Below are 27,923 nucleotides of genomic sequence, written 5' to 3' on the forward strand. Positions count from 1 at the left end.
CTGATGTTCTCCTGTTCCTCCTCCTGCCTCACTGTCCTGATGTTCTCCTGTTCCTCCTCCTGCCTCACTGTCCTGATGTTCTCCTGTTCCTCCTCCTGCCTCACTGTCCTGATGTTCTCCTGTTCCTCCTCCTGCCTCACTGTCCTGATGTTCTCCTGTTCCTCCTCCTGCCTCACTGTCCTGATGTTCTCCTGTTCCTCCTCCTGCCTCACTGTCCTGATGTTCTCCTGTTCCTCCTCCTGCCTCACTGTCCTGATGTTCTCCTGTTCCTCCTCCTGCCTCACTGTCCTGATGTTCTCCTGTTCCTCCTCCTGCCTCACTGTCCTGATGTTCTCCTGTTCCTCCTCCTGCCTCACTGTCCTGATGTTCTCCTGTTCCTCCTCCTGCCTCACTGTCCTGATGTTCTCCTGTTCCTCCTCCTGCCTCACTGTCCTGATGTTCTCCTGTTCCTCCTCCTGCCTCACTGTCCTGATGTTCTCCTGTTCCTCCTCCTGCCTCACTGTCCTGATGTTCTCCTGTTCCTCCTCCTGCCTCACTGTCCTGATGTTCTCCTGTTCCTCCTCCTGCCTCACTGTCCTGATGTTCTCCTGTTCCTCCTCCTGCCTCACTGTCCCACAGGTCTTGGTGGCACCGTCGTCACCATCAATGGGACAGGGTTTGGCTCCGCCTCCCAGCAGGTGGCCGTCAGCATGAACGGAGTTCCGTGTGTGGTGTCAGACGTGTCAGACTCCCAGGTGCAGTGCACCGCGGGGGAGAACCCGGGGGGGGCCTACCCCGTCAAGATGCAGCACGGGGTCAAAGGTTACGCCCAGTCGACATCCGTCTTCACCTACAGGCTGCAGCTCTCTGGAGTCCAGCCCAGCCAGGGTGAGTGCAGCAGGCCTGTCTCCTGGCTACGGCTCACGCCCGGGTCACACTGTTGCCTGGGTCACACTGTTGCCTGGGTCACACTGTTGCCTGGGTCACACTGTTCCCTGGGTCACACTGTTGCCTGGGTCACACTGTTTCCTGGGTCACACTGTTGCCTGGGTCACACTGTTCCCTGGGTCACACTGTTGCCTGGGTCACACTGTTCCCTGGGTCACACTGTTCCCTGGGTCACACTGTTGCCTGGGTCACACTCTTGCCTGGGTTACACTGTTGCCTGGGTCACACTGTTGCCTGGGTTACACTGTTCCCTGGGTTACACTGTCGCCTGTTTTCACAGATTGTGGGTGTCTTCCACATGTATGAGCAAGTTAGATTCTGTACATTTTCAAAATGTCCGCTGGGGCATGTGGAAATACGGACGTAAAAGATGATCAATCAGAACACGGATGTTTCTTTTAACAAGTCTTCCCCCAGTAATCACTAATCGCGAAAGAAGAAGTCTAATTAGTATTCTGCCAATCAAACTTGCATTTTCAAGGTCCATCATGAAGTGTAACCACCCTAGGGATGTGAGCGTTGTACAGGTGTGTGATGTGTCCTGTGTCTGAGCAGGCAGCTTCGGGGGCGGGGCCATGCTGGCTGTCCTGGGCTCTGGGTTTGACCCCCTGACCTCGCGGGTGCACGTCTGCGGACAAACGTGCGAGGTCCACAGAAACGAGTCGTCCTCCACCAGACTCTACTGTGACGCCCCAGACAACAACGGTAAGGCCTTCAGAAACCAGACGTCTCAACCTATCAGAAACTAGACATCTCAGCCTATCAGAAACCAGACATCTCAGCCTATCAGAAACCAGGCGTCTCAGCCTATCAGAAACCAGACGTCACACCATGATCACGAATCATGCTGCATGTGGGTAGACATGTTTTGAGGAGGATTGTTGTACAGGTTTGGTCAACAAAATAGAGTAGATCTGATGAATGTGTGTGCCTCTTAATGATCTAGATGTTTCCCTTTCCCAAATATCTCTTGTCTTACTAAGCTGAAAAGCTGCTCTTGAAGTGTTCCATACAGAATGTTCTCATGATGACAGGACCCTGACGACAGACTATTCACACATAAAAGATAATGTCACGGATGACTTTAGTGTGACTGTAGCTGGCATCTAAGGAATGTAATGTTAATGTGTTTGTCGTGTGTGTGTGTGTGTCTGCCTGTATGTGTGTGTGTCTGCCTGTGTGTGTGTGTGTGTGTGTGTCTGCCTGTGCCTGTATGTGTGTGTGTGTGTGTGTGTGTGTCTGCCTGTGCCTGTATGTGTGTGTGTGTGTGCAGGTACCCTGGCTGAGCTGGGCTGCACGGTGACGGTGATGAACCCTTCAGGCTGGGTGAACATGTCTGATGGCTTCTCCTACAGAGCTGCGCTGACTCCGGTGATCAGCGCCGTGTCTCCTCGAAGGGGCGGCACTGCCGGGGGCAGCAGGCTCACCATCACGGGCTCGGGCTTCAGGTGATCACGCTGCCTCTGCTGCTTGGACTGCAGGGGGGAAGGGTTTAGACCGGGGGTCTGTGTTTCATCATACACACACTTTTAGAACTTTGAGAAAATTACAGGTGCATCCAAAAAGCTGTTCCACCCACATTTGAAAACCAACCTACCCCCTGGTATATACCCAAGTGGAAAAGGAGTGCACCAAAATCAAATTTAAATGTATTAAATGAGAGATTAATGCATTTTGATCATGTTCGTTTCATTGGTTCCTACACAACTGAAAGTATACTTAAAATGTGAAGATGTTGTATATTGGTGTGTGTGTGTGTGTGCAGCTCTAACAGCAGTGAGATCAGCGTGACCATCGCTGGGTCTGTGTGTGACGTCCAGTCAGCCAACGAGACTCACATCGTCTGTGTGACGAACGCTCAGAGCCGCTCCCAACAGACCAACGTCCGGGTCAGCGTCGGAGACAGAGGTATCGCCAAGATGGTGAGACGCAGACACAGGGAAAGATATTTACACATATACAGAGAGAGATAGACAGACATAGAGAGCACAGATGGGAAGTAACAAAGTACAAATACTTCAAATACTTTGTTACTGTTTTTAAGTCGTTTTTTCTGGTATCAGTACTTCACTATTTACTTTCTTTCACTTGACTTTTTACTTTCACTCCTTAAATTTTTTACACAAATATCTGTTTTTTCTATTTCTTACATTTTCAAGCCAGGCTTGTTACTTCAGGTTTAATCTGTATTTGGTCGCATGATCAATATTATATATATTCTTGTCACGTGCTCCTTTTTAAACATTTTTTAATCATGCATTCCAAACGTAAGAAAAAATTATTTCACAAAAAAGTCACAAAAACCCCTCTTGTCCCTGACCCGTCTCCTGAATGCTCGTGTCTTTGTGGCGTTCCAGGAAGCTGCTGGCTTCTTCTACATCGACGTGTGGTCCTCCAGGTTCACCTGGGGCGGCCTGTCACCCCCAGAGACAGCAACCTTTGCCGTCATCACCAAGGGACAGACCATCCTGCTGGACACCAGCACTCCAGTGCTGAAGATGCTGCTCATCCAGGGTGAGCATCTTCACCACTCACAGACCCGGCTGCTGCTGCTGACACACTGAGACGTCCCCTCACCAGGAGGCTGTGTGTCTGATGCTGACACACTGAGACGTCCCCTCACCAGGAGGCTGTGTGTCTGACACACTGAGACGTCCCCTCACCAGGAGGCTGTGTGTCTGATGCTGACACACTGAGACGTCCCCTCACCAGGAGGCTGTGTGTCTGACACCCTGAGACGTCCCCTCACCAGGAGGCTGTGTGTCTGATGCTGACACACTGAGACGTCCCCTCACCAGGAGGCTGTGTGTCTGACACACTGAGACGTCCCCTCACCAGGAGGCTGTGTGTCTGATGCTGACACACTGAGACGTCCCCTCACCAGGAGGCTGTGTGTCTGACACACTGAGACGTCCCCTCACCAGGAGGCTGTGTGTCTGACACACTGAGACGTCCCCTCACCAGGAGGCTGTGTGTCTGACACACTGAGACGTCCCCTCACCAGGAGGCTGTGTGTCTGACACACTGAGACGTCCCCTCACCAGGAGGCTGTGTGTCTGACACACTGAGACGTCCCCTCACCAGGAGGCTGTGTGTCTGACACACTGAGACGTCCCCTCACCAGGAAGCTGTGTGTCTGACACACTGAGACGTCCCCTCACCAGGAGGCTGTGTGTCTGACACACTGAGACGTCCCCTCACCAGGAGGCTGTGTGTCTGACACACTGAGACGTCCCCTCACCAGGAGGCTGTGTGTCTGACACACTGAGACGTCCCCTCACCAGGAGGCTGTCTGACCTTTTATCTCCTGTTCTCCAGGCGGCACCCTGGTGTTTGACGAGGCTGATATCGAGCTGCAGGCCGAGAACATCCTGATCACTGATGGTGGAGCTCTGCAGATCGGCCAGGAGGGGGCGCCCTTCCAGCACAGGGCCATCATCACCCTGCATGGAAACCTGCGCTCCCCTGAGCTGCCTGTATACGGCACCAAGACCCTGGCCGTCAGGGAGGGGGTGCTGGACTTGCATGGTACTCTCTCTTTCTCTGTCTCTCTGTCTCTCTCTATGTCTCTCTCTATGTCTCTCTCTCTGTGTCTCTCTCTGTGTCTCTCTCTGTGTCTCTCTGTCTCTCTGTCTCTCTCTCTCTCTCTCTCTCTCTCTCTCTCTCTCTCTCTCTCTCTCTCTCTCTCTCTCTCTCTCTCTCTCACACACACACACACACACACACACACTCTCATACACACATGTTCTCCCCCTTTTTGCCTAAACATTGTTAAAAACTTTCATTCAAATGTATCATTACTGACTTGTTCCTTGTTTAAATATTGTTAAATTGATTGTTTGAATATATACAACTTGTTTCATTAGGCATTCCAGTTCCTGTTCCCTGGACCCACCTGTCTCAGACGGCCTCTAATGGCTCTGTCACCCTGTCCCTGATGTTGGCTGTCACCTGGAAGGCAGGAGACCAGATAGTCATCGCCTCCACTGGACACAGGTACAGAACAGGATTAGGAACCCCAACCCTAAAATCCAATCCAAAAGCATTTCAAGTATTTGTGAACCCCTGAGTGCGTTTGTCCAGGCACAGCCAGAAAGAGAACGAGGTGAGGAGGATCGCCGGGGTGTCTCCAGACGGCCGCACGCTGACCCTCACGGAGCCCCTGAGCTACACCCATCTGGGGGTGGCTGTCACCCTGCCTGACGGCACCCTGTTCCAGGCCAGGGCGGAGGTGGGCCTGCTCACCAGGAACATCCTGGTCCGCGGCTCCAGCAACTCAGAGTGGAGCGACCAGGTCAAGGCCTGTCCCAGCGGCTTCAACACAGGTACCCTCTATGTCCTGCCCAATGCAGCTGTTGACACCCTGGGAGAGAGGCTGGTGAGAGGGCTCATGTCTGGATGTGTGTGTTTGCGTAGGAGAGTTTGCCACCCAGACCTGCTTCCAGGGTCGGTTTGGGGAGGAGGTGGGGAGCGACCAGTTTGGAGGATGCATCATGTTCCACGCGCCCAGACCCAACGAGAACCTGGCCATGGGGAGACTGGAATATGTTGAGGTAAACTGGAGTGAGACCAGTGAGGTGATGAGTTTCTCTAGATGCTATCTCTCTAATCATGTTGTTTTCCACGTTGCTGCAGCTGTTTAACGCAGGCCAGGCCTTCAGACTGGGCCGCTACCCCATCCACTGGCACCTGATGGGAGACGTCAACTACAAGTCCTACGTTAGGGGCTGTGCCATCCACCAGACCTACAACCGGGCCGTCACCATCCACAACACACACAACCTGCTGGTGGAAAGGAACGTCATCTATGACATCATGGGCGGGGCCTTCTTCATCGAGGACGGCATCGAGACAGGGAACGTTCTGCAGTACAACCTGGCCGTGTTTGTGAAGCAGAGCACCAGCCTGCTGAACGATGACGTCACGCCCGCCGCCTACTGGGTCACCAACCCCAACAACACCATCCGGCACAACGCTGCCGCTGGGGGGACACACTTCGGCTTCTGGTACCGCATGCACGAACACCCGGACGGCCCCTCCTACGACCCCAACATCTGCCAGAAGAATGTTCCCCTGGGGGAGTTCTCCAACAACACGGTGCACTCGCAGGGCTGGTTCGGACTCTGGATCTTCCAGGACTACTTCCCCATGGCCAAGGGCAGCTGCAACTCCAGGGTCCCCGAGCCTGCTGTGTTCAGTACCCTGACCACCTGGAACTGTGAGAAGGGCGCAGAGTGGGTGAACGTGGGCGCCGTGCAGTTCTCAAACTTCCTCATGGTCAACAACGAGAAGGCCGGTATCGAAGCCAAGCGCCTCTTCCCAAACAAGGTGCGAGGCTTCGGGGAGACCGGGGGGGCGCTGGTGTCCAACTGCACCATCGTGGGCCACCTGGACGAGCTGGGACTGGGGGAGGGGTACTGCTCCCGACGGGGGGTCCTCCTGCCGTTTGACGACGGCATGAGCGTCCTCTCCACCAGCTTTGTGAACTTCGACCGGAGCTCCTGTGCAGCCATCGGGGTGACGACAGTGGACGGCACCTGCGTGGACCGCTGCGGGGGCTGGAGCGCACGCTTCAGGGGGGTTCGCTACTTCAACTCCCCCAACAAGGCCGGCTTCAGATGGGAGCACGAGGTGCAGCTGGTGGACATCGACGGCTCCCTGACAGGTGCTCACATCTTTTTTGTCTTTTGGGGTTTAAGTGTCACGTTCCAACTCTCTGCATATGAATGATCATTCGTATTGATTCATCGTTTTACGTAAAAACGTGTATATTCTGATCGTGCCACTTGTTGGTTTTAGTCAAAAGTTTCTTCAGTGCTGGTCACAGCCCACAGACCAGTTTCATGAGTGAACACCTTCCTTCCTTCCTTCCTTCCTTCCTTCCTAAACCCCCTCCGTCCTCGCTCCCCCCCTCAGGAAACGTTGACTACAAGGTGGTTCCCATGAGTCCCCTGCTGAACATGGCTCACTGCACCCAGAGGGCAGAGTGGAGCGTGGGGTTCCCCGGAGCTGTGTGCGACGACACAGTGAACTTCCATCGTCTGGCCTTCAACAACCCCACACCCAGCTCCCTGCAAGCCAAAGATGTCATACTGACCAACTCTCACGGTGAGACCCGCTCGGCGAGGCGCTCCTTGGTGTATTGTCTCTTTGTGAAACACGGTCGGTTTGTTTCAGATTGTGTGAAACCTCAGTGAGAGATAAGAGGATGTGTTTCCCTAATAGGCACCAGCGTGGTTCCATACCTGAAGAAGAGAATGACCCACAAGCTGGGCTGGATGGCCATGCTGCCTTCTACCCAAAGCTACAACTGGTACTTTCGGGACATGGACCAGCTTACCAATATCACATACAATGCCATGTTCTATGGCTTTAAGGTACAGTAATGGTTCATTTAAGTTATTGATGCTTCGATTTAAAAAGATCAACTGTTTCTTAGATCTAATTAAAGGCTTGAATCCTTGAAAAAGGATCAAAATATTGTCTCAGCCTACAAACTTTCAACATTTCATCCTCTTGGTTGACACAGCAAGGGGACTATGTGATAGTGAACCACAACCTGACCCAGAGTCCAGACCGCTTCTTCATTGTAGACGCCAGGAACGGCTCAGCAGGGCCGCTGACGTACAGCGACAACGACAACGGGGACTGGCACTTCGACAACTCCTCCAACAGCCTCTCCTACCTGGGTCAGACACACGCCTTACACTGGCGCTTTACACACCATGCTAGTATAGCCCCCTGAAGCCTTGAATCTGGGATCCTGTCGTGACCCCGCCCTTCCTGTGTTTGCTGACAGTGTCTGGGAAGAGGAGTGAACGGAGGCGGCGGAGCAGCGTCGACCCGGACGCCAGAGACGTGGGCGTGAACCTGCAGATCCAGCGCTGCTTCTTCCCTCAGTGTGTCCAGCCGAGTCCTCCGCCCCCCGCCACCCTCAGCCCCATTCCGTACCGCAGACCTGCAGACTTCCTGTACGAAGCTTCCTGTTCACTGTTTATTCAACGACACGTTTACTCATTCTAGCCTCTAGGCTCCTCATCTTAAAATATATTTCTTTACATTACAGTACATTTCATTCAAAAATAATATAATTTTTTGGCATTTAAACTAGTGAAAAAGTCTAGATCCACCCCTGATAGGCTGATAGGTTGTGGGATAGGTTGACTCAGTGGATTGGCTTGTCTTTTCAGCCTCTGGTCCAATGAGTCCTTTTGGCTGTCATCAGAAGAAAACCTCTTCTCTGTACCAACCAAGGGCGCTAACGTGGTCATTCCCTCAGGTAACGTCTGATCAGGAAGGACGTATCACTTTGGTGTGTTAGCGTTTTATAGCGTCTGAAATAAATGACAAAACAAACAGAATCAGCTGGTTTGACTGTCTAACCCTAACCCTGTCTAACCCCCTAACTCACAGGGATCTGGATGGTACTGGACATCAGTGCTCCTCTCCTCAACAATCTGACCGTGATGGGAGTCCTGGAGATCCCAGACACCCTGGCCAACATCACTGGTGTTCCGGCCGGCAATGTGTCTGAGTACAGGAGTGTGGTGTTGGACGCCACCTACATCTCCATCCAGGTCTGTTGTTATTCACAAAGCAGTTCGTTTCAATTAGAGCCCGACTTATACAGGATTTTTAAGGCCGATACCGATACAAATATTTGGTGATTTAAAAATCCAATATTCCAATGTGTCCAAACTCTGGACTGGTACTGTATATCCAGAAAAATCCAGAAACGCTTAACAAAACATAAACAGCTTTCCCTAACATTGGTTATTTGTAGTTCTTCTTGTAGTCCTCACTCAAATAATATGATAATGCAGTTTAAAAATAAACTATTGTCCCAACAGAACAGAGGAACATCAAAATATATAAAAGTTCTGATAAATAAAATGAAGATGCATGGATGAAAGTAAGAAGCAGTTCTGAGATGTGCTTATGAACTAAGAGCTGTGTTGTCGTGTTGCAGGGTGGGAGGTTTATAGCAGGGTGGTATAACGAGCCTTTCAGAGGAAGTCTGCACATCAACTTGAGGGGGAACCACAGCACCCCTGACTGGCCACTCCCCAACGGACCCAACCAAGGATCAAAGGTTCTGGGTAAGGTTCTGGGTTCCAAGTTAGGTTCTGAGTTCTAGGTTCTGGCTAAGGTTCTAGTTCTGGGTAAGGTTCTTGGTTAGTGACTTCCTGTGTGCTTTGTGGCAGGTGTGTTTGGTAACCTGGATCTGTACGGTATGCCTCCCACTGTGTATCACACCAAGCTGAACATCACTGCAGGGGCAGGCTCCAACTCTCTCACCCTGGACCAGCCTGTGGACTGGAAGGTTGGACGATCTCATATCACTTTTATTTCTATACTAAATGTTTTTGTTATTTGTTTGTTTGTTAAAAATATTCACGGATGGAGTTTTTTTTTTTTTACATGAATTTGTACTCAATGTGTTTTCTGCTTAGGTCGGGGACGAGATTGTCATTTCCACCACGAGCTATGATGCCCAGCAGACAGAGACTCACCGAGTCATGTCTGTTTCAAAGGACAGACAGACCCTGACTCTCAACCAGTCTCTGGCACACACTCACATTGGTCAGTTCATCTTATCAAGTCACACCTCTCCTAGCACAGCCACACCTCTCCTAGCACAGCCACACCTCTCCTAGCACAGCCACACCTCTCCTAGCACAGCCACACCTCTCCTAGCACAGTCACACCTCTCCTAGCACAGCCACACCTCTCCTAGCACAGCCACACCTCTCCTAGCACAGCCACACCTCTCCTAGCACAGCCACACCTCTCCTAGCACAGCCACACCTCTCCTAGCACAGCCACACCTCTCCTAGCACAGCCACATCTCTCCTAGCACAGCCACACCTCTCCTAGCACAGCCACACCTCTCCTAGCAAAGCCACACCTCTCCTAGCACAGCCACACCTCTCCTAGTGTCTCCTAGCACAGCACCTGACATTAGCATGTGTGTCGTCCCCAGCGGAGATGCACAGCGTGGCTGGCTCCTCTCACAGCTACAGGCTGGCAGCAGATGTGGGCCTGCTCAGCAGGAACATCAGGATCACAGGCCAGGACTACCCACAGATGTTCCAGGAGTCGTTTGGAGCCAGAGTGCTGGTGGGAACCTTCTCCTTAAAGGGGATCAAGTACAAAGGTAAAGAAGCACCTGCAGCGTCCGAGACACTAAACCTGACGTGACGTGTTTATCTAGTGAGGAAACAAATCCAGGGGGATTTGAACATGCGATCTTTTGACCTGCAGTCAAATGCTCCAACCAGTGAGCTGTTGTAGGTACCAATGTCTGGTCCCTTCACCAATTTGGTACGCGGAGGGGAGGTAATGTGTTCGTATCTGCAGGTCAAGCGGTTGCAGATTCAAATCCCTCCTGTACTGCACTTCGCTCTGGATGAACGTGTCTGCTAAGTGAATATGGTATTATTCTGCTGTTCTTCCATCACTGAGCTCCAGCTGTTGTCTTCCTGTTAAGGCAAGGCCCAGATCAGGAACGTAGAGTTCTACCACACCGGCCAGGAGGGCTGGACTGACTACTCGGATCCTCGCTACTCTCTGACCTTCCTCAACCTGAGAGAGGTTGGCCCCGCTCTGTCACTTACCCACAGCTGAGAACACTCTCACTGACTGGACCTTAGCTCTGTCAAGAATAGCACATTTAAGTGCTAAAATACTAGTTATGAGCTTAAAACATGTCCATTGGACTGCCCATGCAGTAAGACACATACTGATCCCTTTCTTAAAATGATGTGTTGTTTGCTTGAGTTAAGTCACTAGGTGAGACATTTGTACTAAAAAACAAGCCCAACTACATTAAAATCTAAAAACAAGATGATCAAACTGCATCAGATGTATGGTTCTGGCAGTGCACACACCGTGGGCGTTTGAAACACAAGATGATATCCAAGCACTTGAATGTGGTCTTGTCGATCGAAAAATGACAAAGTCACTTGTTTTGTCCTTCAGGAGTCGTACGTCCAGGGTTGCTCCTTCCATCACGGCTTCTCTCCCGCCATCGGGGTGTTTGGGACAGTCTGGATGAACATCGACGACAACGTCGTGTACCACACTGTTGGACAAGGTTGCTCTTTCTCTCTCTCTCACCCTTCTGACACCACACTCTGCGTTGAAGGAAAAAAACCCAGAGAGACCATTTTAAGGGTTTTCGGATCGGCTATACATGCTGATCCAGGGCCAGCCCTGTGCTGATGTGTGAAGACCTCTGTGGAAAGGGTTCTAGGAACAGTGTGTGATGGGATGGAGCTGCTGGGTGTTCTGAGAGCTCCCTGTATCTCCTCAGGTATCAGGGTGGTGGGCAGCGAGGCGGCACTGCGCAGGAACCTGGTGACCCTGACCCTGTGGCCCGGCTCCTACCAGGGCCGACAAGAGGCTTTCAACTATGAGTGGAACGCTGCCATCGAGGTAGGAGTGCTCGGCAACAGACACAGTTAGAAATGCAGGGACATGAGCGGGGCTGGACCGGAAGCTGGGCCCTGCAGTAAGGCCTGTGGGGGCCCTGCAGTAAGGCCTGTGGGGGCCCTGCAGTAAGGCCTGTGGGGGCCCTGCAGTAAGGCCTGTGGGGGCCCTGCAGTAAGGCCTGTGTGGGCCCTGCAGTAAGGCCTGTGTGGGCCCTGCAGTAAGGCCTGTGGGGGCCCTGCAGTAAGGCCTGTGGGGGCCCTGCAGTAAGGCCTGTGGGGGCCCTGCAGTAAGGCCTGTGTAGGCCCTGCAGTAAGGCCTGTGGGGGCCCTGCAGTAAGGCCTGTGGGGGCCCTGCAGTAAGGCCTGTGGGGGCCCTGCAGTAAGGCCTGTGTGGGCCCTGCAGTAAGGCCTGTGGGGGCCCTGCAGTAAGGCCTGTGGGGGCCCTGCAGTAAGGCCTGTGTAGGCCCTGCAGTAAGGCCTGTAGGGGCCCTGCAGTAAGGCCTGTGGGGGCCCTGCAGTAAGGCCTGTGTAGGCCCTGCAGTAAGGCCTGTGTAGGCCCTGCAGTAAGGCCTGTGGGGGCCCTGCAGTAAGGCCTGTGGGGGCCCTGCAGTAAGGCCTGTGGGGGCCCTGCAGTAAGGCCTGTGTGGAACACGCTCTGCTTTGTGAGCCACCAGGGCACCCCCGATGGTAGAACCTTTGACTGTAGATCTATAGGTTCGAATCCCCCTAAGTATCTCTCTTTGTCCATTCACTGCCAGGTGAACGAGGGATTCAACGTGGTGTTGCAGGACAACGTTGTGGCAGGCTACGAAAGAGTTGGGTACCGCATCGATGGAGAGCCATGCCCAGGTACAGCACATACAGCACCCTGATTGTCCTGACAACGTAACATAAACTCACAGGCTGTGTGTCAGTTATCTCCCTGACTGTGTGTGACTGTGTTTCCTGGGCAGGCTGGTGGAACCCCATGGAGATGTGGCGTGGTAATGAGGCTCATGGAGGTCTGTACGGCGTCTACCTGAACCAGGACGGCCTGGCTGGCTGCTCTCTCATCCAGGGTTTCAATATCTGGCGGAGCTACGACAACGCAATCTACTACCAGGTAGGCCTTCCCCCCGGACCCCTGGGAGTGTTTAGAGTGTTGGACAGCGAACCTTACCAACCCTGTGCATGGATCATGTGGTATCATGTTCCTGGACCTGACTTGTGTTTGTGTTGAGTCTGCAGGTGTCGATGAGTGTGGTGGTAGCTAATGTGACACTGGTGGACAACGGGGTAGGAATCATCTCCTTCATCTTCGCCCCGCCTTCGCTCTCCCACATGTACTCAAACAAGACTGTGCACATCCAGGTGAGGCCAGACTGCTGCTGAGCTTCTGTCTGGCTCCTGCCTGTGGGTCTGTGGGCCTGTGGGCCTGTGCTGTTTGTTAGGGATGTCAGAGTGGACTGCTCCATCATCCCTACTCTCCTAGATCCTGGAAATATCTTCTACTGTGTCAATCTCAGATAAAGTGCATCAGAAGCCTCAGGTGAGATGACACGAGCACTGTCCTGACTGTGGATCCTCCTCTTCTAGGATGCTGTGATCGTGGGAAGTAGCCCCAACTTCAACTGCTCTGACGGTGTGCCGGCCAACGACTACAACATCCAGAACAGTGAAGACCACAGAGCTCCTCGACCTCAAGGTACAGTCTCAGCCCTCACCTCAGGGGGGCGGAGATCCACCCTGTTCATTCAGTTAACCTCACTGTTCCCTTGTGTTGTATAGGAGGCAGGGCTGGGATCTGCTGGCCGACCTTTGAATCTGCACACAACCAGGGCCCAAAGATGTCCCTCCAGGGTATAACGAGCTGCAACGCCATCAGTGGCCTGATGACTGTGACTGGTCAGTTCTGTTTTCTGTTCTGAACTTCTGCTCTCAGATGTGGGTGGGACAGCTTTACTTAATAACTCAGGATGCGGCCGCTACATGTGATCTTCGTCATGACAAGTGTGGGAGGGGGGGGAACCCCCCTGCTTCTGCTCATGATGTCATCTATACATGTAGTTATGGCAGCTCCAGTGTTGGGTGCAAACTGAGGCACCACACAGATCCTGGATGTTGTGCCCTCCTTCACACCACGTGTTCACCTTGTCCTCGCTGTGCCCTCCTTCACACCACGTGTTCACCTTGTCCTCGCTGTGCCCTCCTTCACACCACGTGTTCACCTTGTCCTCGCTGTGCCCTCCTTCACACCACGTGTTCACCTTGTCCTCGCTGTGCCCTCCTTCACACCACGTGTTCACCTTGTCCTCGCTGTGCCCTCCTTCACACCACGTGTTCACCTTGTCCTCGCTGTGCCCTCCTTCACACCACGTGTTCACCTTGTCCTCGCTGTGCCCTCCTTCACACCACGTGTTCACCTTGTCCTCGCTGTGCCCTTCTTCACACCACGTGTTCACCTTGTCCTCGCTGTGCCCTCCTTCACACCACGTGTTCACCTTGTCCTCGCTGTGCCCTCCTTCACACCACGTGTTCACCTTGTCCTCGCTGTGCCCTCCTTCACACCACGTGTTCACCTTGTCCTCGCTGTGCCCTCCTTCACACCACGTGTTCACCTTGTCCTCGCTGTGCCCTCCTTCACACCACGTGTTCACCTTGTCCTCGCTGTGCCCTCCTTCACACCACGTGTTCACCTTGTCCTCGCTGTGCCCTCCTTCACACCACGTGTTCACCTTGTCCTCGCTGTGCCCTCCTTCACACCACGTGTTCACCTTGTCCTCGCTGTGCCCTCCTTCACACCACGTGTTCACCTTGTCCTCGCTGTGCCCTCCTTCACACCACGTGTTCACCTTGTCCTCGCTGTGCCCTCCTTCACACCACGTGTTCACCTTGTCCTCGCTGTGCCCTTCTTCACACCACGTGTTCACCTTGTCCTCGCTGTGCCCTCCTTCACACCACGTGTTCACCTTGTCCTCGCTGTGCCCTCCTTCACACCACGTGTTCACCTTGTCCTCGCTGTGCCCTCCTTCACACCACGTGTTCACCTTGTCCTCGCTGTGCCCTTCTTCACACCACGTGTTCACCTTGTCCTCGCTGTGCCCTCCTTCACACCACGTGTTCACCTTGTCCTCGCTGTGCCCTCCTTCACACCACGTGTTCACCTTGTCCTCGCTGTGCCCTCCTTCACACCACGTGTTCACCTTGTCCTCGCTGTGCCCTTCTTCACACCACGTGTTCACCTTGTCCTCGCTGTGCCCTTCTTCACACCACGTGTTCACCTTGTCCTCGCTGTGCCCTCCTTCACACCACGTGTTCACCTTGTCCTCGCTGTGCCCTCCTTCACACCACGTGTTCACCTTGTCCTCGCTGTGCCCTCCTTCTCTCCGCCACCCAGACACGACCTTTGTGGGGTTCAGGACCGTGTGCTCCAGCCAGAGGAACGCCATGTTCATGACCCACCCCGGCAACGACGACCTGCAGCACCCAGTCCGAGTGCAGAGGCTGACGGTGCTGGACAGCACTGACGACAGCAAGGTCTTCATCCACAGACCAAACCTAGCGTAAGAATCCTGAAACACACCAAACACAAAGAACTAAACCGTTCACGTACACTAAGCACTAGTTCATCATCTTTGCAGGTCTCATCTTTGTATCAAATCACTCTGACAAACAAAAGCAGTCAGCTCTTGCGTGTTTTCACGCTCAGAGACGTACCTCACAGCCTGTGTTTCGAGTCGAGTGGACGTTTATTTGGCGGTGTTTGTCTGTCTCACCTCAGCAAGATCAACCCGTCTGACTGTGTGGACATGGACTGTGACGCCATGAAGAAGGCCACCCTCAGGGACGAGGACGGCAGCTTCCTGGGCGCCGTGGGCTCCGTGGTGCCCCAGTCTGAGTACGGCTGGGACAGTGACGGCAGGAGAGGCCTGGGAGACTACCGCATCCCCTCTGTCATGCTCACCTACCCCAACGGCAGCAGGATCCCCGTGGACAGTATTGCTCCTAACAAGGGTAACGTAAACCCTCACTGTGTCTTCATGGAGACACTATGAACACCATCACTCCTAGCAAGAATAATGCATAGATGAAGTTTAAACTGTGCGTAGTCTTTTGTATTGCATAAGCCTGAGTTCACAGTTCCAACTGACAGCATGTAGAAGCTTGGCACAGTGAGCCACAGGGCCACTTGGCACAGTGAGCCACAGGGCCACTTGGCACAGTGAGCCACAGGGCCACTTGGCACAGTGAGCCACAGGGCCACTTGGCACAGTGAGCCACAGGGCCACTTGGCACAGTGAGCCACAGGGCCACTTGGCACAGTGAGCCACAGGGCCACTTGGCACAGTGAGCCACAGGGCCACAATGATGAGTTTTATGTTGAGACATCGTAATAATAATACAATCGTCTGCCAAATCACTTAGTTATTCAAAACAACATGCAGGAGTGGGATGTGAACCTGCGATCTCTTCATCAGAAGTCAGATCCTCTAACCACTGAGCTGTACCTTCCCTCTGAGTGGCGTGCTTCTCTCCCCAGGCGTGATCAGAGACTCCAGTTGCACGTATGTGAACTCCTGGCAGAGCTACAAGTGCTTCGGGCTCAACTACAAGCTGATGGTGATCGAGAGTCTGGACCCTGACACTGAGACCAGACGGCTGTCCCCAGTGGCAGTGCTGGGGGGATCCTACGTGGACCTGCTGAACGGTAACATCTGTTCCAGTCCCACCAATGATGTCAGACACCACAGCCCTGTGGCAAACACACATATCAGATTGATTGAGATTTTACTGTCAATCCTTTAGATGTATTGGTTGCTATCAGGATGTGAAGTCTATTTCTGCAAATATGTCAAAAAGTACTTCTGAATATTAACATGAACTGCCTCAAAAGGCAGGGTAGATACATTTGGTGAACCTAGCCCTAAACCTAGCAGTTTTTGCTTGAGTTTGAAAAGATTCAAACTAAAATATCCTTAACTTCTTCATAAACTGTGCAACGGAACCTTGCAACTGAGGGTGGGAAATAATGTGAGATAACAATAGGTGGAAAAAACAAGGTCAGGGGGGTGTTTCACCATAATAAACGGCAAAAGTATGACACCCCCCCCCCATGTGCTGCAGGCCCCCAGGACCACGGCTGGTGCTCTGGCTACACCTGCCAGAAGAGGCTGTCTCTGTTCCACAGCCTGGTGGCCACAGGGAGGGGCTACGACGTCTTCTTCAGCAGCGTCACCCCTCAGAAGCTGAGATTCATGCTGCTCAATGCCGACCCATCAGAGGTCAGAGGTCATGCCCTGACCCGAGAGGGCAGCTTTCATCTGCTCTTGTTGCCTCTTACGTAACACGACTTTACACCACTGAGGAGCCTTATTACTAACATGCTTTACACCACTGAGGAGCCTTATTACTAACATACTTTACACCACTGAGGAACCTTATTACTAACATACTTTACACCACTGAGGAACCTTATTACTAACATACTTTACACCACTGAGGAACCTTATTACTAACATGCTTTACACCACTGAGGAGCCTTATTACTAACATACTTTACACCACTGAGGAACCTTATTACTAACATACTTTACACCACTGAGGAGCCTTACTACTAACATACTTTACACCACTGAGGAACCTTATTACTAACATACTTTACACCACTGAGGAGCCTTATTACTAACATACTTTACACCACTGAGGAACCTTATTACTAACATACTTTACTTATGTTATTCGGTTTTACTTCTGATAAGTTGAATTGCATTATTAACATGTGTTGTGTTTGTTTTCAAATTATTATTGTATATTATTATTATATAATATTTATAATTTCTGGTCCCTTTTCTTCCTTTTTCCCCAGGCTGTCAGAGTGTGTGTGTTTTACTCAAACCTTCAACGCCTGGATGTGTATTTGAATAACTCCTTGGTTCCACCAAACAACGCCATCTGGAACGCGGCCAGGACCGACTACACCCTTCAGAGCCCCGTCTTCCCAGGTACCAGGACCTGACCAGGACAAACACCAATCACACGACACAACACATTACCTGACACGCCACCTGACATTAAAGACACACCCTCCCTCCATTCAGGTCAGTTTGTTCCAGACCTGAACTCCACCGCCGGCTCCAACTACTTTGACGACAAATACAACATGCTGCAGCTGCTGCTGAGAGGCTCTGTGCCTTTGGAGATTCGAACATCTCCTCTCATCCTGGTCTCCTTCCAGCTGCCCGCCATGACTGTGGAGCAGTTCTTCGGGGACGACCTGGTCCGGAACCTGGCCCTGTTCCTCAAGGTTCCCCCAAGCATGATCCGCATCACCAAGATCGTGCGTGAGAACGTGCGCAGCCGGCGCATGAGAAGGGACACGGGTCTGACGGTGCAGCTGGAGATCAGGTCTCCCGTCGTCCAGGACACCACCAACACCACGAGTGCCAACGGTAGCTAGATGGAGACACTATCACACACACAAACACACACACAGAATCAGTGGATTGATGTTAAGGAGATTCTGATTAACACTAGAGTGTTGATACTACAATGATACTGTAAAACATTGTCTGTCCAGTGTTACAGTAATACTGGTATTGCTGCAGTACACTGTACACTGACAGCATTGGGGATTGGTGTTAGGAGTATAACTGACAAACACTGTACATTCATCTCTGTTTCACCACTTGAGGTCAATTTTTGCAATCAAGGGCCCCGAAAACATCTCTCTCTACTCTCCTTTTCTCTCTGTGTGTGTTTCAGAGGCGGATTCATTCTATCTGCTGAAGAATATCGTCAGTGACCTGAGCATGACTGCCATCATTGGGAACCTCAGTATGGCTATTGGCTTCAACATATCGCAGTTCGGCGTCGTCCCTCCCCCCCCACCAGCCTCCGACCCCACCTGGAGCCAGGTGAGAGGGGACAAACACAATCACCTCACAGTCTCATCCAGACAAACACAGTCACCTCACAGTATCATCCAGACAAACACAATCACCGCACAGTCTCATCTCGTTTCTTTAGGCTTTGTAGCGTTCTCTGTGATGAGGGCTGACTTTCTCATGAACTCTCAACTTCTACTAACAAACCAGAACCCAAACCTAGAACATTTACCATGAATGGCACATGAGTTATAGCTCAGTGGTTAGAGTATTTGACTGCAAATCAAGAGGTTGCAGGTTATAAATCCCCTGCATGTCGCTCTGAATGAACACACAGCATGATGTGTCCGCAGGCTGCGTCTGTGGACGTGACGAGGGTGGAGCCTCAGGAGATCTTTGTGTTGGCCGTGATCAAGTTGGTGCTGGTGGTGTCCCCCGAGCCAGGCCCTTACCCGGGCCCCCTGCTGACTCAGCCTCATCTACTGGCCTTGGACAGCCAGGTGAGGACCAGGCTGTTATTGTCTTTAGCACCGAGAACGCCTCCTCTGAAACACACACACACTTGGGCCTTTAAGCAATCAGCTCTGCTAAATATTACATTAAAACAATAAAACTCTCCTCATCTCTCCTCATCTCTCCTCCTCCCTCCTCCTCTCCTCCTCTTCTCTACGTTTCCATCCTCCTCTTCCCTCAGGGCGACTGTGTGGCTGTGGGCTTGGCATCCCTCTCAGCTGTAGCAACGCTCCAGGACTCCAGTGGCAACACTGTGTCTGGCTTAGTAGGCGACACCAGCGTGCGCTTCAGTGGCTGCTGGGCCAACTACACCAACCTCGGCATCATAACCACGGGTACGTCTCTGCTCCTCTTGGACCACTGTGTCCACATGTTGAAGCTGTTCATGGGTTGCCCTGCCTGGCTAGACAACAGCAGAAGATCAAGAATCAGAAGTGTTTATTTCTAACAGGATTTAAGTGGTTGGAGTCAATGAATTATGTATATTTGAAAACACCATATTCCCCATCGAGAAACTGATTCTGTGCTTTGATTCTGTGCTTTGTGCTTATCTGAATTGTTTTCAGATAACATGTTTGATTTTGAATGCTCCAAACTATACATTGGCTCTTCTGTCAGGTTTCACAGTGGTATCATGATCAACATGCCTATTCTGTAGAAATCCTATGACTGCTATGTAATCACTGGATGATTTTTTTCCGCAGGAGAGAACTTGACAATGTGGTTCACTCTGATAGAGTGGAACACTCGGTCACTGAGGTCTTTCTCAGTCAAGGAGGCACCAACCACCGCTACGCCCCTAACCAATAACACTGAAACCCCCTCAGCCACTGGTCCCACCACCACCCCTGGTCCCACCACCACCCCTGGTCCCATCACCACCACCACCCCTGGTCCCACCTCCACCACCCCTGGTCCCACCACCACCCCTGGTCCCACCTCCACCACCACCCCTGGTCCCACCTCCACCACCACCCCTGGTCCCACCTCCACCACCCCTGGTCCCACCACCACCCCTGGTCCCACCTCCACCACCACCCCTGGTCCCACCTCCACCACCACCCCTGGTCCCACCTCCACCACCACCCCTGGTCCCACCTCCACCACCCCTGGTCCCACCTCCACCACCACCCCTGGTCCCACCACCACCACCCCTGGTCCCACCTCCACCACCACCCCTGGTCCCACCACCACCACCCCTGGTCCCATCACCACCCCTGGTCCCACCACCACCCCTGGTACTACCTCCTCATCTGCCAGTCCAAGCATCACCATTCCCACCATGAACACAGAATCCACCACAATAGATGACACCATCTTTGATTCCAGCCCTACAATCTCTAGCTCAACCACCATCTTACTGGTCAGCATCATCTCTGCATTCAGCCTCCTGTTTCTGGGACTGTGAGGATAATACTGATTCGTCAACTGAAATCTATGAGGGTCTTTTGCACAGAATATGAACATGTCAATGAAGCACTATATTTATGCAGACAAGATTCTGGTATACCTACTGACAGCCTTTACTGAGTTTCATTCTGTACAATTTTCTTTCCATTATTGTTATAGCCTATAAAAGTGATGTAAGAGATAGAAATGTTAGAATATTTTTTCCAATATATAAGAATAAATGGGAGTTATGTTATATAAATTATAATATATTTTTTCACATATGTTATGGGCTAATGTTTAGGGGACTTCCTTATTTTAATGATCAAATCCGTCTTTTTAATAAACCATATCCGAAATATGTAAATCGCAGTTTTTACTGGTGTCAGATTAATCAATGAAATTAAGTTTGGATGGTAAATTCTTTGGGGAGCGCTTGCAAGAAACTGTCCATGGTGCTGAAAGGCGGACATGACAACAAGATTCTGTTAAGGACGCTGTCGTTCGAATGCAGCTCTTCTCTTCTCCACTAGAGGGCCGTATAGGCTCTGTTCGGCGTAATGAGCCTCGCAGTCTGACTGTATCGATCGTAGATGTAGGCTGTTGCCGGTGAATGATGGGCCACATGTTCAAAAAGTCAACCTAAAGTTTAGATTTTAATCTTTTTAGGGGACAAGCAATGGCAAAAATACATTTTAAACACAGGCCTACATAACTGTGTCGTACCTTATTGGTGGCAATAGTTTGTACCTTTGTAGAAATAGACGAAACTGGACCCTAGAGGAAGTCTGCTATCCGGCAGGTGGGCGTGCTCTCGTGCGCCTACGGGACCGATTTTGTTCAGTGGTGTCAGTACAGTGCACGGTCCTCCGCAGACGTTGAGAAGGAACTTGTTGCATGTGGATGTCCTGCGTCGTCCGGTCCGTGGTTCCACCGCCACACGAATCACTCTATATCATACGAACTTTTCATCGGCGGACAGAATGGACTTTTACCGAATAACTACACTATATGCAGCTCTTGCATGTGCGTGGGAATTACCTTGTTTTCGAACATTTGCCATTTATCTACCATCCGTTCCCAAGAGCGCTAAGGTAACTAAGTTGTTTGATGGGCACGAGAAGTCAACATATTTTAAAGACTTTTATACGTCATCATCGAGCGAGAGACATTACAAAAGTAATTCTGAAGACCCAGTTGAACCGCACGATTATATGCTCTCCATTTATAAGACTTTTTCTACAGCAGAAAAATTGGGTCTCAATGCGAGTTTTTTTAGGTCATCAAAAGCTGCCAACACCATAGCAAGTTTTGTGGACATTGGACAAGGTACGTAAAATCCAACAACGTCTAATTAAGAGACAGGCTAAGAGAGAGCAAGCAATATCTGCCAATGGTGAGTTTGATCAGTTCTCAGTTTGAGATGATCACATTGATCAGTGTTTCGACCCTTGGTTGACCCCTAAACATAAACTGATCATGGTAAACAGTCATGAGATTCCATTGACAAAAGTCCTTGAGAATATTCCCACAGAATGAATGTGAGTCATGATAAAATGCTTTTCACAGATGGCCTCCCACGGTCCCCTGTGCGAAGACAGCAGTATCTGTTTGACATCTCAAGTCTCTCAGACAACGCTGAAGTTCTGGGGGCAGAGCTGAGGATATACACCAAAGTGTCTGGAAATTTCAGGATATCGGAAACAGGACCAGTGGACATCCAGCTCCTCTCCTGTCACAATCAGCAGCTGCTGGACTCCCAAACACTGGATCTTCAAGATTCCCAGAGGCCCAGGTGGGAAGTTCTGGATGTGTGGGAGATATTCAAGGACTGGCAGCGCAGGACTGAGGGGAAGCAGTTCTGCCTGGAGCTCAAGGCCATGTTGGACAACCCTGAGAAGGAGCTGGATCTGAACAGTCTGGGCTTCCACAGGAGTGGACGCCCGCAGCAGAAGAAATCCATCCTCGTGGTCTTCACCAGATCCAGAAAGAGACAGACTCTGTTCAGTGAACGAAGAGAGAAGACGTCCTCATGGAGCCAGACGGCGCTGGAGAGCAGCCGTTCGTCCAAGGCCTCCAGGACACGGCGCACTGTCACGTCCAAGAACAGCCGACACGGCAAGAGGCACAGCAGGAAGTCCAGATGCAGCAAGAAGCCGCTTCACGTGAACTTCAGAGAGCTGGGCTGGGATGACTGGATCATCGCACCTCTGGATTACGAGGCGTACCACTGCGAGGGCGTGTGTGACTTCCCTCTCAGGTCCCACCTGGAGCCCACCAACCACGCCATCATCCAGACACTCATGAACTCCATGAACCCGAGCAACATGCCCCCCAGCTGTTGCGCCCCGTCCAAACTCACTCCCATCAGCATCCTGTACATAGATGCAGGAAACAATGTGGTGTATCAGCAGTACGAAGACATGGTGGTTGAGTCCTGTGGCTGTAGGTAGGAAGGACCATGTGCTTTCAGTGAGGGGGAGATCTGATCCTGTTTGGTAGGAAGGTTAATGACGAAGCCTGTAAATGTATGGTCTCTGGGACATGTCATGGAGTGGTTGATATGATAGCCAGGGTCTCAGAGCTTTGTCGTGTTAATGACCTTCCTCTTAAACCTTCACACGTTTTACTACGTGTTTAGGAGCCACCAAATGACCGAAAACCGATCATTGGCTACATCAAGTGAAATGAACACAGCTTTTTTTGGCACTTTGTCACAGCCTCTGGACTGTCCATGTCTTAAAGAACCTGACGCTTTGTTGGGTGTGATTCGACTGCACTTCCACCAAACACAGCGAAGGTTTGCAGCTGTACTGGCTGTGTGGTGAGATGAGGACTGGAGGTAGTGATGAACATGTTTATCCTGCCATGCACTGATGTTCATATTACCATATGTAAATAATGGATATGGAAAGTATAATTTATGTTCTATAGCTAAGTTATTATATTTCTCTAGTTTGAGTGGTTGGCTGAGGTCCCCATGCCAATACAATCTCGTTTCAAGATTTGCTTTTTGTGATGATAATTATTGACTACACACATGTTATCTGTTATTGAAGACCCCATTATAACTACAGTTTTGTGTAACTTGTGTTTTAATCATACATTTAGCCTTTTATGTGTAATGATTTTTTTGATACCCAGATATAAGATGATTTACACTTTTGCGAAACTCAACACCAAATATTTAATCAAATGAAAAATAAAGTCATTTCTTTTACTTGTAAACTGTACGTCTAATAGGTAAATTAAAGTATCATTGTATCAATGTATTTTCCTAACATTTTGTCTATGCAGAGCATTTGTCTCATTTAGTCTTAAATATTTGTATTGATTTGTTTAGAAGTTTCTGGTAAAGAGCTGTCAATACCCTAGCTTGTTTGTAGTCCACTTAAGACTTAACAGACACCAAACAAACCTGTTTACAAATGAGCATCAGCACCTGTCCAACCTGTCGTCTTCATTAAACCAGTACTCCTACATCCTATGCAGAGGTCAAATCATCAGTACATTCCACAGGGCTGCAGCAGAACCAAATAGTAATCACAGCAGTGATTTTGATTCGTTGACCTGACTGGTAGACTTTTCCTCCCCAGTTTTATGACAGTGTGTTGCATCCACACACGGACGTGTTGAGTGACAGTCTGGGAGGTGAGCGGAGGGTCAGAAGGCTGGGTCCAGAGGAGGCCTCCAGACCCCTGGGTGGGCTGTCCGTGTGTCTGGCTGAAGGGGGGCAGTGGGACAAACAAATGAGTTGGCAAATGCAGAGACTGACCCGGTGTCTAGAGCCACATTCAGGCCGTGGCCCTCCACACAATGGCGGGAGAGGATCCTAACATCAGATTAGGCATGTCTTTTCCTCTAAGGTCAGAGGTCAAGTGTCCCATTGTCTCTGTAGCCTGTGTGCATTCAACAAGACACACATCCCTTCAGAAAGGAGCTGCAGAGGGAGAGGGACCTGGGGCAGGAATGCATGAGGCGTGCAGTGCTCCCATGCCTGGGACAACCCTCAGCCCTTTACAATAAGGTACAATATAACAAGGGGCAGTGGCTTTAAACAGCTGCTCTGAGCAGCCAATCAGAGAACAGCTGCTCTGAGCAGCCAATCAGAGAACAAAAGGCTGGAATGTGTGGTGTCTAAAGGGGCATCTGGTGGAGCTGACCAGGGGACACACTAACCCTGACCAGGGGACAGACTAACCCTGACCAGGGGACAGGGGACACACTAACCCTGACCAGGGGACAGGGGACACACTAACCCTGACCAGGGGACAGACTAACCCTGACCAGGGGACAGGGGACAGACTAACCCTGACCAGGGGACACACTAACCCTGACCAGGGGACAGGGGACAGACTAACCCTGACCAGGGGACAGGGGACACACTAACCCTGACCAGGGGACAGACTAACCCTGACCAGGGGACAGGGGACAGACTAACCGTGACCAGGGGACAGGGGACACACTAACCCTGACCAGGGGACAGACTAACCCTGACCAGGGGACAGGGGACACACTAACCCTGACCAGGGGACAGGGGACAGACTAACCCTGACCAGGGGACAGACTAACCCTGACCAGGGGACAGACTAACCCTGACCAGGGGACAGGGGACAGACTAACCCTGACCAGGGGACAGACTAACCCTGGACAGGGGACAGACTAACCCTGACCAGGGGACAGGGGACACACTAACCCTGACCAGGGGACAGGGGACAGACTAACCCTGACCAGGGGACAGACTAACCCTGACCAGGGGACAGACTAACCCTGACCAGGGGACAGACTAACCCTGACCAGGGGACAGGGGACAGACTAACCCTGACCAGGGGACAGACTAACCCTGACCAGGGTTAATGATTATGCCACACAAATGATTGTTTCTTAATACACACACGTGACTGTCATGTTTGGTCAGCTGTTAGCTCTTGTTCTCGTTGAATGTCTTTGAAGAGAAAGTCCTCCTTCACCCTTCTGACTGATGCACCGGTGGAAGAGAGCTGTTTGAGACCAGTGGTTAAGCAGAGTAATAACAGCAGGTCAGGGAGACGGTCTAATCCAGTGAGAAAAGGCCCTTCCATGGGTCACTGCTGTTGGCAAACAAGTCTTCTCTTGAGCAAAGACAGCATGTTCTAGTCAGACTCCAGGCTTGACACATGCTACCCACCCTGGACAGTCTAGAGGAGGGAAGGAGGGCTAAACATTGTAGAACAGAAGGTGTAATGCATTCTAGAACAGAGGGTTGAACGTTCTAGAACTGTGTGAGGGAGGCATTCTAGAACCGAGGGCTGATGGGTCTTCCTTTGCCTCTTTAACTGCCTTAACCTGGTCACAGGAGAAGAAGAACCCTTTATTGACCATGCGAGACACACACACGTGCAGGGAACGGCAACAACAGCACACACACACACACACACAAGCTGTCCAGCAGTGTCCACTAATGAAATCCCCTCTCTGCTGTCCCCCCATCCTGCTATGCATCCAGAGCAGAGATCAGCCACACTGAGAGGACGGGAGGCTGGCCAGAGGCAGGCAGGACAGCTATCTGGGCTGCATGGTTTTATATCGAGGTTCTTTGTGGAGGAAACCCATGTGAGCAAGGGGTGAACATTCAAACTCCACACAGTCAGGCCTGGGAGGGCAGCAGACAGGCATGGGAGGGCAGCAGACAGGCCTGAGAGGGCAACAGACAGGCATGAGAGGGCAGCAGACAGGCATGAGAGGGCAGCAGACAGGCCTGGGAGGGCAGCAGACAGGCCTGGGAGGGCAGCAGACAGGCCTGAGAGAGCAGCAGACAGGCCTGAGAGGGCAGCAGACAGGCCTGAGAGGGCAGCAGACAGGCATGAGAGGGCAGCAGACAGGCCTGAGAGGGCAGCAGACAGGCATGAGAGGGCAGCAGACAGGCCTGAGAGGGCAGCAGACAGGCATGAGAGGGCAGCAGACAGGCCTGAGAGGGCAGCAGACAGGCATGAGAGGGCAGCAGACAGGCCTGAGAGGGCAGCAGACAGGCCTGAGAGGGCAGCAGACAGGCCTGAGAGGGCAGCAGACAGGCATGAGAGGGCAGCAGACAGGCCTGGGAGGGCAGCAGACAGGCCTGAGAGGGCAGCAGACAGGCCTGAGAGGGCAGCAGACAGGCATGAGAGGGCAGCAGTTACTGTGAGACTGCAACAAAAACATCCGTGAACACAAGCACACACAGGACATCTGAACAGCTTTCAATTATGAACGTTGTGCTATGAAACACCTGGTTCTGATTGGGTAGATGTAGTAAATACACTTGACATTAGTTTTAGGTGAAGTAGTACAGTACTTGAAGAAAGACAGTTAAGTAGATGCAGGGTTTCTCCTCAATCACATGCTCAGGCTGAATCACAATCAGGGTCTGGACTTGTTTTGTACATGAGTGGTCGGGTGTCAGTGACAGCGTTGCTCGTGTTGTTTTACAGTCAGTCTGCATTGGAAATGTGAACCAGATGAGCAGGGTTCCACAGTGAATCAGCCTCCCGGTAATTAAAACTGCCTGCTGAGGGCTCTTTACTACACGGCCAGATCACAGATCATCACTTCCTTCTCACATCAAAAGGAAATGACACAGGACACAAGCCGAACCATTAGTGAGTATATTTCACCTAAAAGATCACAGACATTCATTGGCCAGTTGATTACCTGCAGATTGTCTGTTTTCTTTCATTCCCTTTGGTCCTCAATGACAAGGAGAGAGAGAACCTGGCAGTGGAGGCATTTCTTCCTTTCAACACATTTGAAGCACTATTAGCAAGTTGGGGCCTAGCTGTGTGTTTTCAAGGTTCTTCTGTCGGTTCAACAGACCCTTCCCCTATTGGGCAGTCCTGCTGTCTGCCCTGTCTGTTGGCCAGTCCTGCTGTCTGCCCTGTCTATTGGGCAGTCCTGCTGTCTGCCCTGTCTATTGGGCAGTCCTGCTGTCTGCCCTGTCTGTTGGGCAGTCCTGCTGTCTGCCCTGTCTATTGGGCAGTCCTGCTGTCTGCCCTGTCTGTTGGGCAGTCCTGCTGTCTGCCCTGTCTGTTGGGCAGTCCTGCTGTCTGCCCTGTCTGTTGGGCAGTCCTGCTGTCTGCCCTGTCTGTTGGGCAGTCCTGCTGTCTGCCCTGTCTGTTGGGCAGTCCTGCTGTCTGCCCTGTCTGTTGGGCAGTCCTGCTCTGTTTGTGAATATCAAACTCTGCCCAGACAATCCACTATTGTCCAAGGTGCTGAGGGCTGAACATTTTTAAACACCGTGTAAAATCAGTTGCAGGTGCAATCAGCCAAGCATCACCGATTCTGTTCCTAACAAAACCGCTTCTTTTCCAGTAATATTCCCTGAAAGTAACGGTGGGCAAGTGGCATTTGGGGAAAGTAGAAAAGCAAGTCTTCAGGTCAATAAAAATCAAAAACGGTGTGATTGACTTTGAAGCCCTTTGCCTTTCGAGGGAAACCCAAAACCGAGTGCTTCTGGAGGGAGGGGGCTGGTTGAGGCCGCGGAGGAAATGCTGTGTGACACTAACAGGCTGGACGAGGAAGTGCTGATGGACTGAATGAAACGAAGGCTGGAGGGCCGGGGGTCGGGGGTCGCGCTGTGACACGACATCGGTTCGAAAAAGCCCCTCTGCTGTGCCACACACACACACCACACACCACACACACACACACCACACACACAACACCACACACACACACACACACCACACACACCACACACCACACACACACAAACCATACACACACACCACACACACACACCACACACACACCACACCACACACCATACACACACCACACACACACA

General features: G+C 51.5%; 2 protein-coding genes across 2 annotated transcripts in view; both read left to right on the plus strand.

Moving 5' to 3' along the window:
- pkhd1l1.1 (PKHD1 like 1, tandem duplicate 1) overlaps positions 1 to 20,475 on the plus strand; it is a 35,465-nt gene extending 14,990 nt beyond the window's left edge. Inside the window, exons 39-77 of the mRNA XM_084695448.1 lie at positions 619 to 867; positions 1,483 to 1,632; positions 2,201 to 2,375; positions 2,693 to 2,849; positions 3,285 to 3,441; positions 4,246 to 4,455; positions 4,794 to 4,923; positions 5,011 to 5,252; positions 5,344 to 5,480; positions 5,563 to 6,592; positions 6,844 to 7,035; positions 7,153 to 7,304; positions 7,457 to 7,616; positions 7,727 to 7,898; positions 8,118 to 8,206; positions 8,341 to 8,504; positions 8,897 to 9,026; positions 9,132 to 9,250; positions 9,381 to 9,510; positions 9,911 to 10,084; positions 10,418 to 10,521; positions 10,909 to 11,023; positions 11,243 to 11,364; positions 12,119 to 12,209; positions 12,314 to 12,462; positions 12,588 to 12,710; positions 12,936 to 13,044; positions 13,128 to 13,244; positions 14,737 to 14,902; positions 15,121 to 15,353; positions 15,880 to 16,047; positions 16,464 to 16,621; positions 17,206 to 17,341; positions 17,438 to 17,788; positions 18,102 to 18,253; positions 18,577 to 18,723; positions 18,918 to 19,071; positions 19,441 to 19,675; positions 19,946 to 20,475. Coding sequence (XP_084551574.1) covers positions 619 to 867; positions 1,483 to 1,632; positions 2,201 to 2,375; positions 2,693 to 2,849; positions 3,285 to 3,441; positions 4,246 to 4,455; positions 4,794 to 4,923; positions 5,011 to 5,252; positions 5,344 to 5,480; positions 5,563 to 6,592; positions 6,844 to 7,035; positions 7,153 to 7,304; positions 7,457 to 7,616; positions 7,727 to 7,898; positions 8,118 to 8,206; positions 8,341 to 8,504; positions 8,897 to 9,026; positions 9,132 to 9,250; positions 9,381 to 9,510; positions 9,911 to 10,084; positions 10,418 to 10,521; positions 10,909 to 11,023; positions 11,243 to 11,364; positions 12,119 to 12,209; positions 12,314 to 12,462; positions 12,588 to 12,710; positions 12,936 to 13,044; positions 13,128 to 13,244; positions 14,737 to 14,902; positions 15,121 to 15,353; positions 15,880 to 16,047; positions 16,464 to 16,621; positions 17,206 to 17,341; positions 17,438 to 17,788; positions 18,102 to 18,253; positions 18,577 to 18,723; positions 18,918 to 19,071; positions 19,441 to 19,675; positions 19,946 to 20,144 — 7,148 coding nt within the window. The 3' untranslated portion in view covers positions 20,145 to 20,475. The remainder of the gene's footprint in view (positions 1 to 618; positions 868 to 1,482; positions 1,633 to 2,200; positions 2,376 to 2,692; positions 2,850 to 3,284; positions 3,442 to 4,245; positions 4,456 to 4,793; positions 4,924 to 5,010; positions 5,253 to 5,343; positions 5,481 to 5,562; positions 6,593 to 6,843; positions 7,036 to 7,152; positions 7,305 to 7,456; positions 7,617 to 7,726; positions 7,899 to 8,117; positions 8,207 to 8,340; positions 8,505 to 8,896; positions 9,027 to 9,131; positions 9,251 to 9,380; positions 9,511 to 9,910; positions 10,085 to 10,417; positions 10,522 to 10,908; positions 11,024 to 11,242; positions 11,365 to 12,118; positions 12,210 to 12,313; positions 12,463 to 12,587; positions 12,711 to 12,935; positions 13,045 to 13,127; positions 13,245 to 14,736; positions 14,903 to 15,120; positions 15,354 to 15,879; positions 16,048 to 16,463; positions 16,622 to 17,205; positions 17,342 to 17,437; positions 17,789 to 18,101; positions 18,254 to 18,576; positions 18,724 to 18,917; positions 19,072 to 19,440; positions 19,676 to 19,945) is intronic.
- Positions 20,476 to 21,092: 617 nt separating this feature from the next.
- On the plus strand, positions 21,093 to 23,213 carry gdf6b (growth differentiation factor 6b). The gene is made up of 2 exons (XM_084695511.1): positions 21,093 to 21,454; positions 21,695 to 23,213. The coding sequence occupies exons 1-2, from the start codon at positions 21,109 to 21,111 to the stop codon at positions 22,576 to 22,578; spliced, it is 1,230 nt and encodes a 409-aa protein (XP_084551637.1). The 5' UTR covers positions 21,093 to 21,108; the 3' UTR covers positions 22,579 to 23,213.
- The last annotated feature ends 4,710 nt before the right edge of the window (positions 23,214 to 27,923 follow it).

Source organism: Hypomesus nipponensis, chromosome 4 (assembly GCF_054491055.1).
Source record: "Hypomesus nipponensis isolate SF chromosome 4, ASM5449105v1, whole genome shotgun sequence".
Lineage (NCBI taxonomy): Eukaryota > Metazoa > Chordata > Actinopteri > Osmeriformes > Osmeridae > Hypomesus > Hypomesus nipponensis.

Excerpts from the sequence above, each read along its gene's own strand:
- gdf6b (XM_084695511.1), top strand. The coding sequence starts at position 21,109 with ATGGACTTTTACCGAATAACTACACTATATGCAGCTCTTGCATGTGCG. Across the intron at positions 21,455-21,694 it reads TTTTGTGGACATTGGACAAG|ATGGCCTCCCACGGTCCCCT; the intron begins GTACGTAAAATC and ends TGCTTTTCACAG.